Below are 13,966 nucleotides of genomic sequence, written 5' to 3' on the forward strand. Positions count from 1 at the left end.
CCCTGAATGCAGAAGGGGAGAGAACTAGCCAAGCTTACTGCGGTGCTCTGCAGGCAGCATTCTTGTAAGCATATCAGGCCATGGACTAACTTGCTTTATGATGAACTAAGCGCAGAAAACAGAATTCACATCATGAATTCATCTTGATTTTTGCGGACTGCATCTCGATTGTTTGCACCTTAAAGTTTCATTAACTCTGCTAATTTCCACAGTTATATTTGTAGATTAGCTTCCTGTATAGCAAGGCATAGGTACTCCAACAGCAAACCATGTGAAATATTTAAATCACACCCTTGAATCATATCACATCTTGCCATATATTGTGATTTGGAGCCAATTTCTGACTCAAGGCTCCGTTTTCCTTCCTTTCACAGCACTATTGTATGTTATCTGCTGTATCACATTCTGAGCAATAGGTGGAGTTCAGTTTTCCTACCTGGGAGAACAGTTCCTGTAGATGTAAATCAGGCACACACTGTCCCTGCCAGGATCTGGGAGCAAACAGCTGGAAACCACTGCAGCCAACTCTAACTCCGCAGATGTATTTAATAGCAGCAGAGAGATCAGCACGTAAAGGAGACAAGTTTACAGACTACACAGCTTGAAGGGATACAGAAGCAAGAGTGGTTTACCATCTGGTCATTCGTCACTATTTTGACAACTCATGTTACACACTGACAGTCTGACGGTGAGAGGTAAGCTTCCAGTCTCAGCGTACCAGACGGCAGGTCTTCCTCTCAGCACGTCCCGAAGGAACTGGCTGATGTGGTTGCCAAGCCACTCTCCATCATATCTGAAAAGTCACAGCTGTCAGGTGAAGTCTCCAGTAACTGGAAAAAGGGAAACATCACTCCCACTTTTAAGGAAGGGAGAAAGGAAGACGGAGGGAACTACAGCGAGCCTCATGTCTGTGCTTGTGAAAATCATGGAGCAGATCCTCCTGGAAGCTATGATGTTTAGGCACATGCAAGCTGAGGAGGTGATTTGAGACAGCTAGCACAGCTTCACCAAGAGCAGGTTGTTGGTTCACCAATCTGGAAAACTTCTGTGATGGAGTGACAATGGAAGGGCAACTGATGCCATCTGCCCGGACACATGCAAGGCCTTTAACACGGTCATGCACCACATGCTTATTCCTAAATTGGATAGATATGGATAGGAAGGCCGGACTATTCGGAGGATGAAGAAATGGTCAAAGATAGGGGTTGTGGTCAATGGCTCCAGGTCCAGCTGAAGGTCAGTCACAAGTGGGGTCCCCCAGGGGTCCATCTTGGGCCTTGTGCCCTTTAACATCTTTATCAATGACCCAGACAGTGGGATCGAGTGCACCCTCAGGATTTTGCTGATGACACCAAACTGAGTAGTGTACTTAGAAACATAGAACCATTAAAGTTGGAAAAGACTACTAAGATCATCAAGTCTAACCACCCACCCATCATCACCATGCCCACTAAACCATGTCCCCAAGTGCCACATATCCACATTCCCTGAACGTTCAGTCTTCCTGCAAATGTATCAATTCCACACGAAAGAATAGATTTCAACAGTCATTAATTCCTTGGACTCAGAACATGACTCTACATGCCCCTCCTAACTGGAACGCATACAATCATTTATCAAAAGCAGCAGTTTTCAACCACAGTGATGTTTCTTAGAAGTTATTTGAGGGAAATAGCAGGCCTTTAAAAGCAGCATTGTGTTTAGCAGAGAGAAATCACAGCACGCTACACAATGAGGGGGACTTGTACAGGCTTGAAAAGTGGGTTCGCATGAACCAGAAGTGGTTCAAGTAGGCCAAGTGCAGCATTTTGCACTTGGATTGGGAGCAATTCCAGCTAAGTGTACATTAGGAGAAGAACTCCTTGAGAGCAGTCTGGTGGAGGTTGAGGTCCTGGGGGATGAAAAGCTGGACGTGAGGCAGCAGTGCGTTCATCACTCAGAATACAAATTGAATTCTGGTCTGCATCAACTGAGCAGTGGCAGCAGGGACATGGAGGGGACTGTCCCCCTCTGCTCTGTTCCTGTGAAGCCTCGTCTGGAGTACTGCATCCAGGTCTGCAGCCTCCAGCGTAAGAAAGATGTGAGCTGTTGGAATGGGTCCAGAGGAGGCCACAAAGATCTTCAAAGGGCTGAAGCACCTCTACTATAAAGAAAGACTGAGGGAGTTGGGCTTGTTCAGGCTGGAGAGTGATCCCAGCAGACCCCATTGCATCTTTTCAGTACTTGAAGAGAACTTATAATCAGGAGAGAGCCTGACTTTTTACATGGTCTTATAGTGATAGGACAGAGGGGAAATGGTTTTAGACTAAAAAAGGGGAGATTTAGGTTAGATGTTGGGGAAAGTTCTTCTATCAGAGGGCAGGGAGGCCTTGGCACTGCTGCCCAGAGATCTGTGGGTGCCCCATCTCTGGAGATAGATACTCAAGGCCAGGTTGGATGGGCCCTGGGCAGCCTGAGCTGGTGGGGGGCAATCAGCCCACAACAGGGGTTGGGGCTGGGTGGGCTTTAAGGTCGCTTTCCACCCATGCCATTCCACATATGATTCTGTGCACAAAGTGGGTTTTCTTCCTGTCAGCTTAGTGAAACAAAATTATGTTCCCCAAACCACAAGCAGTCATCCTAGTTGCTAAAAGCAGAGCCTTTATGAGGGCAAGAGAGCAGTAAGCCAAACTCTGCACTGTGGGAACTGTTCTGTATGGGTCCTGTTCCCACCATGGTGCTGGAAACCACCACCAGTGCCTGGAAGCAAAGGCCAGGCTGGAATGGCTCAGCAGGAACCACTCCTCACTTTCCCATGAAGACTTAAATACTATGTGCTGTACACAAAATGTTCTTAGAACTAAATCTAATACATATTTTCAGAAAAAGAAAAGCTAAAGACTTACTGAAACAGGCAAAATATCAAAGTGTTCTCCAATTAAATCACACTAAATATTTATGACTACTTTCATTAGCCCAGAGGGAATTCTCCATTTCAATGAAACTAGATCAAGTCACCTCCTGGTAGAGCTGGCCAAGCAATCAAGTTTTGCAGTCCACCTGCAGGAGCAGCTCTCCGCTGCTGTGCCTCCACAGACCACTTGCACTGCCCTTGAGAGCAGGATGAGCACAGCGCACAGCAGTGGTTTCCAGAGCTCACAAATACATACCTCAGTCAGAACTGCTGGCAATCTGCAACACTTAGCTCTGGGTCACTACTACAGGCCCCAACAGTGAGACTCAGATGTTCCAAGACAGCGCATGTCACCAAAAAGCTCATGCTCAAAGTTCATGTCACCCCTTTTCCCATGGCTGTTAGTCAAACATGGGCTACCTTACATGAATAAGCTCCTTATCATTTGTCTACTTGAGCTAGAAAATTTCTCCAGTACTTACATTTCATTACAAGGCTGCTTAGAGATTTCCATGACATGTCATAAAAAGAATCCAGTAAACAAGAACACTTCTGCTAAGCAATGAGCGACCAGCATCCTTCTAGCCTTGCTCTCAGCAAGCCACAGCCAGATCCCTCGCTTTCTCTTCACCTTGTAGACATAGCAAACAGAGGCACATGTGGCACACATGCAGTCACATGTCACGCAAGAGGAGACATGTCCAGAAACCCCTTTGGGCATTCCTTCTGGCTCCTTACAGCTCTTAAGCTGTGACATGCAGTATAACAGCCTCTAGCCTCAGGGACCCATCAGGAAAGCACAAGTCTGGCTACGCAGGGATCTCATACTGGAAAGAAAAAGCACGCAGTGCAAACACAAGGGGTGCCCTGTGCAGAAGTAAACAGTGTAAAAGAGCAATAGATTCTTAATCTCAAAGCCTGAGACTGATGGGTTTGCATGTTGCAAGAGGACAAGTTTAGATTAGATATATGGAAGACTTTTCTCCTCAGAGGTTGGTGAGGCCCTGGCACTGCTGCCCAGAGCTGTGGTGCCCCATCCCTGGAGGTGCCCAAGGCCAGGTTGGATGGACACTGGGCAGCCTCAGCTGGTGGGGGCAGCCCTGCCCACAACAGCAGTTACAACTGGATGGACTTCAAGGTTCCTTCCAACCCAACCCATGATCCTAGAAAAACCAAACCTGTCACTCAGGTATGTTAGTAGGGCACTAATTTCTGACCTCTCTTTTTTCTCATTTCTGTCTCTGCGCAGACATGGATACGTGCACACACCATACATTTCACCATCTACGAGATTTATGCCACACTACCAAGATGTGTGGCTTCTTAATTCTGTAGAAAAAGGAAGTTATACACATTTAGTTTGTTTCAAAAAAAAAAAAAAAAAGCTAAAATGAGGTTTAATAAAGAAATACCGAAGAAATCACAACTACTTCAAATATATCAATATTTGTACAGTATTTGAAGATGCAAAACTAAAGAGTATTTATACAAACAGTACATCAATTACACTTGAACCAGAAATGGCAAAAAGAGCATGAATGAATCACACATCAGACACGACAGTCTGAAGAGAGACAGCGGAGTCATGTGCAAACTTCAGGCTCAGAGTAAACACATCTGTTGCTCTCCTGCCTTTTACCAAGATTCTACTTCAGTGCCTGCATATATCTTAAAAGCACATTTCACAATCCTGACATCACAGTTTATGGAAACCGCAAAGCATGAAAACTGCCCACCAAGCTGAGTTAGGAATCTTCTGGCAGAGATACAGATATGTATCAACGAGAATAAGAATTTAGCCTTATTTGGAAAAACAAGGAATTGCACTCTAACTATACCTGCATTGCAATTATTGCTGTTAGAACTGAGAGACAAAGAAACAAGCTCTCTAACATATATTAACATTCTAAATGAGAGAATTATGAAATATATCCTTCACAATTGAGGTCTTCCAGTTTCCAGTCTGATATGACATTAGAAGTATTTGATAAATATGTGGAGAAAAAGTTACTGTGTTAAAAGTATTTATCATTATTTATAATGATTTAAAAAAATAAAAAAAAACCTAAGTGAAATATTTGAAATGTTTAAGGCTTCTCCTTTAAGGAAGTCACTCATTTCACCTTGTCCTGAAGATGAAGCTCCTCTAGGATGAATCTGAGGCCTTGTCAGTAAGCTGTAACCAAACCCTCCACCAAAGGAGAAGCTCACACAGAGCACAGAAAGATGTGCATTGGTTATGCTGAAATTCATTAGTCCAGCCTGGCTGCTTTCCATTGGCCTTAGCAAGAGCCTAATCTGACTGAAGACTGAAGAGTTGGATCTTGCTTTTAAAGTTCATTACTACAAATTAAATGCTTCTACTTTTCTTAATTAGTGTTTGTCAAACACATACTTTTTTAATATATCTGAAAAGGGCAAGACTCCCTTAGGATTCACATGTAATTTTATGCCTTTATTTCAATAACACTTATGCTCCATTTCCTATTCCCAAAAGAATGGTGGAAATGCTGAAGAGGATAATGAAGTCACTGCTATTTTTTCAGTTCCAGTTGTTTCCTAAACTAACATTAGTTGCCTTTCTACTATAATTCAGACCATGAAAAGGGGGAAAAAACATAAGTTGTCTCTTTTTCCCCCCTGCCTGATACATTAATAAGAACTAAAAGAAAACCAACCAAATATCCATGCGGTAATTGAGGAAAAACAGACTTATTTTGAGCAATACAAAGCTTAGCACACCTATTAGATCAACAATGCAAGTTTGCCTCCTCCTTTTAATTTACCACTTGGCCATAGATAAGACCTTGATAAACTCAAAAAGGTGGGCCCACGTGAACCTACCAAGGCTCAACAAAGCAAAGTGCAGGGTTTTGCAGTTGGGTCAGATTGCAGATACATATACAGACTGGGAGAACTCCTGGAGAGTAGCCTTATAAACATGAGAAATCAACATTTTCTTTACAAGGATAGATAGTGATGGGACATGGGTGAATGGTTTTAAACTAAAGGAGGGAAGATATAGATTAGATGTCATGGGAAGTTCTTCAGTGAGAGGATGGTGATGGAACAGGTTGCCCAGAGAGGTTTGATATGCCTCATTCCTGGAAGCGTGCAAGGCCAGGCTGGATGGGGCCCTGGGCAACCTGCTCTAGTACTTCACCTAGTGATTGGCAACCCTACTTACAGCAGGGAGGGTGGAACTTGATGATCCTAGAGGTCTCTTCCAACACAAGCCATTCTATAGTTCTATGAAGATGACACATAAATGAAATAGGTCAAGTAAACCATTAAACATGGAATACATGATTTCCAGTGAAATTGCACATTTATGCTATATCAGTACTTCACAGTCCCAAATGAAATGAGTCTAGGATTGGTCTCATTAGGAGGTGATCTTTCACCCTGTCTCAAACCTTGAGTTATGGAAAATACTACTGCTTAAGTGAACGATGCTATACCAGAGTCCTTGTTCTTGCCTGCTCTCAGTAACTGCAGTTTCATCATTGCACAGCAGCAGGAGCACTACAAAGGTTATTATTCCCAGGTGGAAAGGAGAATCATTGCCTACCCCACTTTGTCTGAATGACAGCCCAATTTGTAGAAGTCTGCTCACACTACAGATTTCATCACCTCAGCATCCTCTAGCATCCAGCAAAAGCACTGCCTTCTAAGTGTCTCTTCAGCAATTAAAATAGTAATGGAAACAGAATGTGGAAGGCTTAAGCTTAATAAACCATTGAGTTTTACAATCAGAAAAACTGAAAATGATGCATACAAAAGAAATCCAGAATGATGAGAGCATACTGCTTCTATTAACTGGCACATACAAGCAGACAGTTGCTGCTCCAGGCAGTGAAGCACCACACTGCTACTTTAAGTGTTCTGCCTAACAGCCTGCAGCCAGCCCTCCTCATCCATTCCTTCTTTCAAAGAACTTCACTTCAGTGTTCTTCCTGCAACCGGCAGCTGCACCAGCCCTGATCTGAACTGACTACATATACACAGACTGAAAGCAAAAATAACTAACATGGAAGGAACCCTAAAAAGAGCAAACATTTTTGTCACTGCAGTATAATAGATGGCATTTAATAAAAGCATTCAGCTCTCTTCTATGATGCTGAAATGTAAAAAGAAAGAGATAACATTAGGCATACACAAGAACAGAAAACGAAGGGGTGGCTGAGCTGTATTCAGATTAGTGAGCTATGTAATAGGGGTGCTTTACTGAATTAAAAAACTAAACAAAATAAAAAAGCCTATGGTTGTTATTCAGCTGTCCCAGGCAAGCAACAGTTTAGTTCATCGCTTTCTCATGCATGTCCAGTTACAACATAGTAGATATATCTTCCTTCCCTCACAAAATTCTATGCTAAGTTATTGTTAGCACATTTTTGCCTAGCCCAATAACAAATGAAGTTGTCCAAAATAAGCACAGTCCTAAGAATGAAAAGTTTGAAACTATGTACCAAGCTAACGTGGGTAGAATGTATCTGATATGGACAGAACACTTACTGATACTATCTTACAGGTTAACTGTTCACTTTCGTCAGAACTGGTAAGAATAAGCAGATCCCAATGATCTCTTCTCAGTTAGCAGATGCAGGCACAACAGCAACTCCAACCATCAGAAAACAAACCATCTTTCACATCAACTTTCCCAAATTGTTTTACCTCAGCCTTTGCACTGAGGCTGCTCTGCCTCTGAGCCTTGCAGGAGCTTAGACTTGCACGGTAACTGCAAAGCACTCAATAAAAGGAGCCCATGACCAACCCAGGTACCTGAAGGTTGATAACTTACTGAGAGAAGAAAAAAGACAGCTCTCTTGCCACACAAGAGGAAAGAAGGTTGTTTTTTTTCCCCTGCCACCAATGGCTGCCAGAAGAAAATGCAAAGGCTTTCTTCTTCCATGACTGAGTAAATTTTACACCTATGTTTCTGCTCTGTCTTGTTACCTACGGGCAGCCCCTTTTATGAAGGCCAATAGCTTCAAGGTGGGGCTCGAATAAACTGAATGCTAGTAGCACCGCAGAGCCACCCGGCTAAGGTACCATTGGCCTCCTGTTTGAATAACAGTGAGATGAAATACTATGGTCACCAGAAAAGCTGGTACAAGTGTTGAGCAGTTGCTCATGGAAACAAGAGAAGGAAGAGGACTAGTGACGTGTTATGTCATGTGCACACAGTATGGAAGCATTTCATATGTCGCATATCAAACACTGGGTTGTCACATGCTTCTTATGTACAGTGATTAATATTTTACCAGTAGCATAATGGTGTAGTTGTTACAGATGGTAACGCGCTCAGTGAAAATATATATTGACAATCGAATATAACAACATATTTAGACACCTTGTGCTGACTTTGTGCTCATTTAAGCAACGTACAGTTCTGAAGCACAGCCGGAGCCACGACACCTCCAGCACAACAACGAACACTCACAGTAATCCCAGTAGCCTGCTGCCACCAAAAGGAAAAGAGCAGAATTACTGTAGATGGAAAGGCATAACTTCTATTACCACAGGAACTAACTCAGCAAATTCAACTGCCATAAGGAAGAGACAAATTCGGTATTTTCATCAGGCTGAGGTCTTTAAAAGCCAAAAAGCTGTGAGAACCTCCAGGAGCTGATCTCCTCCAGTTTCTCAATGCTTTGAAATCTGATGGGGTAGAAGGCTGGGGAATACGCAACTGAGATGCTACAACTCTCCAAGGCCAGCCCTCCTGGAGCTTTGTTCTACCTCGTAGGAAACACCACACAAGGAATTACATTTCTTAAAAAAGTTCATAAGAGGTGAAAGCAGTACAGTAATATGACTGTTCCATGAAATAAATTGGGCACCTTAGAAAGAGATCAGATGATTGTAAACATTCTGCAGAAAACTACACAGTTCTACAGAAGAAATGTATCATGAAGACAGCTTTTATAAATAAACCAGGAGTATACAAAGATCCAGGGGGATAGGAGGAGGCAATTAAATACTTGTTATTGCAGTAAGTTCGATGCACTTCTGTGGTCTTTTTCACCTCCTTGCTTTTCATGTGCTAGAGAAATTACCAAGCTTTGCACGTATGGAATGTGGGAGGGCATGTGGAAGCCCTTTACCTTCACCAAGCCCTGATACAAGGAAGTGGTTGATTTACCATACTGACTTCCGATTACTACTTAGAGTACACTGAGTACCACGGAATTAAATACTCACAAGGGCAATGAAACTTTCTGCTTCTAACAACGAACCGACAGCACACGCATATACCAGGGAAAAAACTGATCATCCCATCTAACGTAGGTGCTCACATCCCTACAAGCTCAGCAAAAGTCGATGTAAGACACGGAGTCTTTTCCATACTGGCAATACAAAGGACCTCGGCCCTCCCTTCTGGCTGCTCAACACCGCACCCGGGCGTTAAGAACGCCCAGCCAGGGCTGCGCTCCCCCTCACGGCCCCGCCCGCCCGCCCGCCGCTACCTGCAGCAGGCCGCCCATCTTGGCGCGCAGGGCGCGGAACTCCTCCGGCGCCGCCTCGGGGTAGAGCTGCCCGCGCAGCAGCTCCTCCGTGATGTCGGCCTTGCCGTAGTAGGCGGCCTGCGCGATGCCGCCCAGCAGCGCGCTCAGCGCCTTGCAGCCATCGGCCGCCGGCGGCTGCTGCTCGGCCGCCGCCATGTTGGAGGGGCGGCCCGCGCCTCAGTCCCCGCCTCGTGAAGGGATGCCGCCGCGCCGCCTCCCTGGGCTCGGCCCGGCTGGGGCGGGCCTGGGCGCTGGGTCACTGGGATAGGAAGCGTCTTTTGAAGCTTTAAAGCGACTGGGGACAGAGGAGATGAACTTCAGTCAGATGTACTGCTCTGCGGACACCCGCCTCCTGCTTCTGACCAAAATGCCAAAAACCCTTGGGAGGCAGCGTATAAAACCAAAACAGAGTTCGTATTGAGTCTTCGAGAATGAGATACTAAATGAATTTATGACTTAAGAACTCAGCATCTGCCTTCCGTACTTAAGAGGGCCTCCTCAGAGCATGCAAAGCAATAGCCACGCTGATGAAACCAGCACGTTTGCTACTGCAAAAGGCAAATAGTGGAAATAATGATTTGTATTAAGCGTATTCCAGCAGCTCTGTGCGTTTTTTGGTTGTATGTGCCTTATCTGAACAGGCAAGCAAAACAAATACAACTCCTCAGATTGAACCTCCACTGATTTTTAAGTGCAGAAACGGGTTGGGATAAAAGGAAGTGGGGAAGGCAGAGAAAGAGAAGAGCAGGCAACAACATATGCTGCGTGAACTGCAGAACCACTATGCATGGCCCTGTATCACTAGTTACAGGCACCAGTTCACACAAGGGTGGCTCTACTCCTCAGAACTCTTCCTTGCAATCTTGTCCTAGGAAGAAGCAGCTTCCTGGGGTGACGATCCAAGTACAGCCTTGAACAGCATACAGCTCATCAGCCAGAGTAGCCACACAAGGGACAGCAGCAATCCAGACAGGAGATCAGCGATAGCCTAGGTCACTTTACACAATATCCTTTTGCTGCTCAGAACTGCTATAATTACTTTCACACCTCTTCTGGGCAGTAGCAACAACCTCTGGCTATAAAGATGTGGAGAAAGGGATGTGTTGCCTACAAATTTTCTCAGAACAACCAGAAATGTGTGTTTTTTCCAAGGAAAAAGAATGTTCCTGATATTGCCTAAAATACAAAAGCAGTTCACTTACTCCTGCTGACTCTTGGAGTTTTAGCAGTATCATCTTTCTTCTACAGAGGACTGAGGTTGTATTAAGTCACTGAAGCTCCCTGCCAGTTGGTTTTACCACATAGAAGCAGCACTACAACATCCGCCCATGCTGACCCAGCAGATGCAGCCTGAAGTTGAAGATCTGTTTTAATTGAATGGTTAAAGAAAGTAAACACTTCCCAGACTTTTTATCTGCTGGGATGCAGTTCTATTCAACAGGATGCTAGTAAGCTGTACAGATGCTCCCCCTCTCTTCTCCCACTTCATGACCACATCCATTTTGTCCTTAAAAGGAAAAACTTGAATCAAAACAGCTCAATAGTTGTGATCGAGCCAGAGAAGATAACTTCTGCCACTGAGGAGGCACAAAGGTGAGAAGCGTTGACAGGGAACCAAGTACACTTTGCACACCACAGCACTAGTGCAGAAATTCAGGCTCACTCAGACCAACATTCCCCAAGCAAATGAGCACTACTAAGAGTAATCAGGTCACTGCTTCAGGTCACCTCACCAAGAGATAACCTTCAATTCCCTACCATGGTATCACATTCTGTAAGCCAGGCATAAACAGAACTAAAAAAAAAAAAAAAAAAAAAAAAAAAAAAAAAAAAAAAAGGTTTTGTTTAGTTGATTTTATTGTTACATATTGGTAACACATTGACACAGCTGATATCAGAGCAAACCCTTATGGGACAACTAAGTGCCACAATGTACATTATGGAACTGAAGATCAGTGTGAAGCAGCACATCTGGTTTAAAAAAAAAAAAGTCAGATGTCATGAAACCGTGTATTATTAGACTTCACTTAAAGAATCTTGAGAGGCCAAGAGATCACAAGCTTCCCAAAGCATAAGAAAAGCTATGTGCAGCTCCTCAGTCGTCCCATCAGAACCAACCCCACGAGGGACTTTTTGCAAATTCAGTGTTTCAAAGTTCTACGTATTTTATATTCTTCATTGTTAGAGAGCACAGTAAGCTGATCTATTCTACACACATATACTGCTTCACTCTTTTGGGGCAAAATTACGATCACATTTTCCTATAGCTTTTAACAGCTATTTCAACCAGAATATATACACATGTATACAAAAATGCCAAAATTAGGGTTTAAGCAATTTCAGAGAAGTTTCCCAGTTCAGCTATTTGTGCTCTTTATTTCGAAATCCAAAGTGCCAAATACAAGTAGCAAGAGTTTCGACTATTGCAATCTAACAAAAAAAAAAAAAAAAAAGGAGGTGGGTATGAAGAACGATCCCACTTATCCATGGGAATTTAGAGAAATCATTTAAAGACACACTTGAATTCATTTCAGAGGGCAGGAGTACATTTACAGTAGTAGCTGCACAGCTCACATGGCCAAAGTTTCCAAATTAATTTTTAAACCGTCATTAGCAAGAACTGAGTGTACAGCTGTTGACAATTTAACATAACTCAGAAACAGACAACTACTGCACTGATACCAAATTTCTTAATGCATAATCATATTTGAAAAATATACAAAAGCTGAAGTTATTACAGGAAATTAAAACCCAGTTTTAAAAAGTGCACAGTAAAAACTGAAGGTAATTACAAATTATCCACAGAGTGTACGTGTCCTGGTTTAGAGACAACACCAAGTTCTATCTGTTGGAAGTGCTAAATATTTTAAAGCCATGTACAGCACCAAATCAGTTCACACGAGACCCAACACTACCCTGCTTTCCGTAACAACAGGCACCAGACAGTATCTGCACTCTCTTCAGCAGCAGCCTCCACAGACAGCTGATGAGCTGGAAGCTATCGGGTTTTGTTCTTTTTAGAGTTTCCCTGCAAAAAGAAGAAACCAGTGAATTCAATATATAATTCACCTAAGAACACGTATAGAGGAAATGTACAACCCAGGGTCTGATAATTTATGCTTACAGCAAGCAAAGAAACACTGTAAAGCTGAAGATAAGCAGTACGGTTGCAAGTGCTTGCTCTGAAAATCCCTTTGTGCTTACAGGCATAACACAGGAAGGTACCAGAGCTTTCAAACAAGCACAAGAACACCTTAATTTAATTGAAAATTATGGAAAAAGAAGTTGAGTTACATCCCACAACACTCAGCTGTATTAGCACCATTTATATTGCAAAGCAGACTGAGGGCAGGTCCAGTCCTAATTTGACCCTGAGTGGTATTTCAAATATAAACCTTAGAGAATCAACATGAGGCAATCATCCTCCACCCTAACATTTTGTCCCAAAACAAATTTAGCTTGGACTAAACAGAACATTTGTACTTGAGAAAAGGATTTGTTTTACAATAACTTTCTTACATCTGACTTCCAACAACTCTACGATGCAAACATACAGCTTAAAAAAATGCACAGTAGTTTCTTGCCAGCAATACTCTTTTTAATTCTTTCCTTAGGATAACATTTGTTTTTAAACCTAACCAACAAATCTGTTCAAATGATAATGGCTTTAAGCTGTATCACTTTCAATTGAGTGGTTTTCTATGCTTGGTAGCATCTGAAATACAAAAACAAGTGTCTACTATTGGGAGATTAAAAGTTACTTCCTTAAATACAGTGTATCCTTTCAAGTTTTGAAATTATGAGAAGTGAAAAATCCACAAAGCATTTTATGTTTTGTATATGTTTTCATGTTTTATAACAATATGAAATGCCACGGTCAGTGTAATACAGCTAAGAGCTCATACACCAAGAAGTAGTCCTAAAGAGCGTGGTGTCAACTTCAAAGCTTAGATATCTGAAGAACTTGAAAGAAGAGCCTAGAATTAAAATAAATAAAGAGATAAAATCACTGTAAAGGAGGTCTAATCTAAACACGGATTTCTCTTCCCCTCACTGAATGCTTCCCTGCATTCCACAATTAAGGAGGATTATTCATTTCATAAATAAATGAATGAAAGAAAGACCTTCACAATGTATATTTTTTCCTAGAACCCTCAGGACAGGATATACCATGGTGTAAGCACCCACTGTTCTAAACAGCAGACTTCCACTTTTTTCATCATTAAGGTACAGTGGAAAACCTTGCTTCTGGTTAAATGGATGGTTCCTTGCTTGGAAAAAGCTCAAGTGTGGTTTAAGAAAGTCCACAGAATGAAATACGTGGCAAGTTTTTCATTCCTACATGAAAGAAACAGACAACTTAGACTGTGGAAATAAAACAGAGGAGGGAGAAAATTGCCAAAAATCAAGTAGCTGCAACTAGGATAAGAGCACAAGACAACGTGCATGTCCAGACTTGGAGTTTTCTTTCCAGCTGGCCCAGAAAAGAAACTACAGTTTGTGGATTGATTTGTGAAAGGTTATTACTGCAGCCATGGCAAAGGTAAACACAGAGCTCCCAACT

At 42.8% G+C, this 13,966-nt stretch overlaps 2 protein-coding genes across 15 annotated transcripts in view; both read right to left on the reverse strand.

Moving 5' to 3' along the window:
• COMMD1 (copper metabolism domain containing 1) overlaps positions 1-9,610 on the reverse strand; it is a 67,129-nt gene extending 57,519 nt beyond the window's left edge. For 4 of the 6 annotated variants that reach the window (XR_014881840.1, XM_085218823.1, XM_085218822.1 and 1 more), the window contains exon 1: positions 9,364-9,610. Coding sequence is in view for 4 of the 6 variants with exons in the window: in XM_085218823.1 (XP_085074949.1) it covers positions 9,364-9,558 (195 nt within the window). In the remaining 2 variants the exon portion in view is untranslated. The remainder of the gene's footprint in view (positions 1-9,363) is intronic. The other 2 variants (XR_014881841.1, XM_085218819.1) reach the window with 1 other exon arrangement.
• Positions 9,611-11,241: 1,631 nt separating this feature from the next.
• Positions 11,242-13,966, reverse strand: part of PPP1R21 (protein phosphatase 1 regulatory subunit 21) — a 29,479-nt gene continuing 26,754 nt past the window's right edge. For all 9 annotated transcript variants that reach the window (XM_085218824.1, XM_085218833.1, XM_085218828.1 and 6 more), the window contains one exon: positions 11,242-12,430. In XM_085218824.1, coding sequence (XP_085074950.1) covers positions 12,401-12,430 — 30 coding nt within the window. In that variant the 3' untranslated portion in view covers positions 11,242-12,400. The remainder of the gene's footprint in view (positions 12,431-13,966) is intronic.

This window comes from Meleagris gallopavo, chromosome 2, assembly GCF_905368555.1.
Source record: "Meleagris gallopavo chromosome 2, MGAL_WU_HG_1.1, whole genome shotgun sequence".
Taxonomy (NCBI): domain Eukaryota; kingdom Metazoa; phylum Chordata; class Aves; order Galliformes; family Phasianidae; genus Meleagris; species Meleagris gallopavo.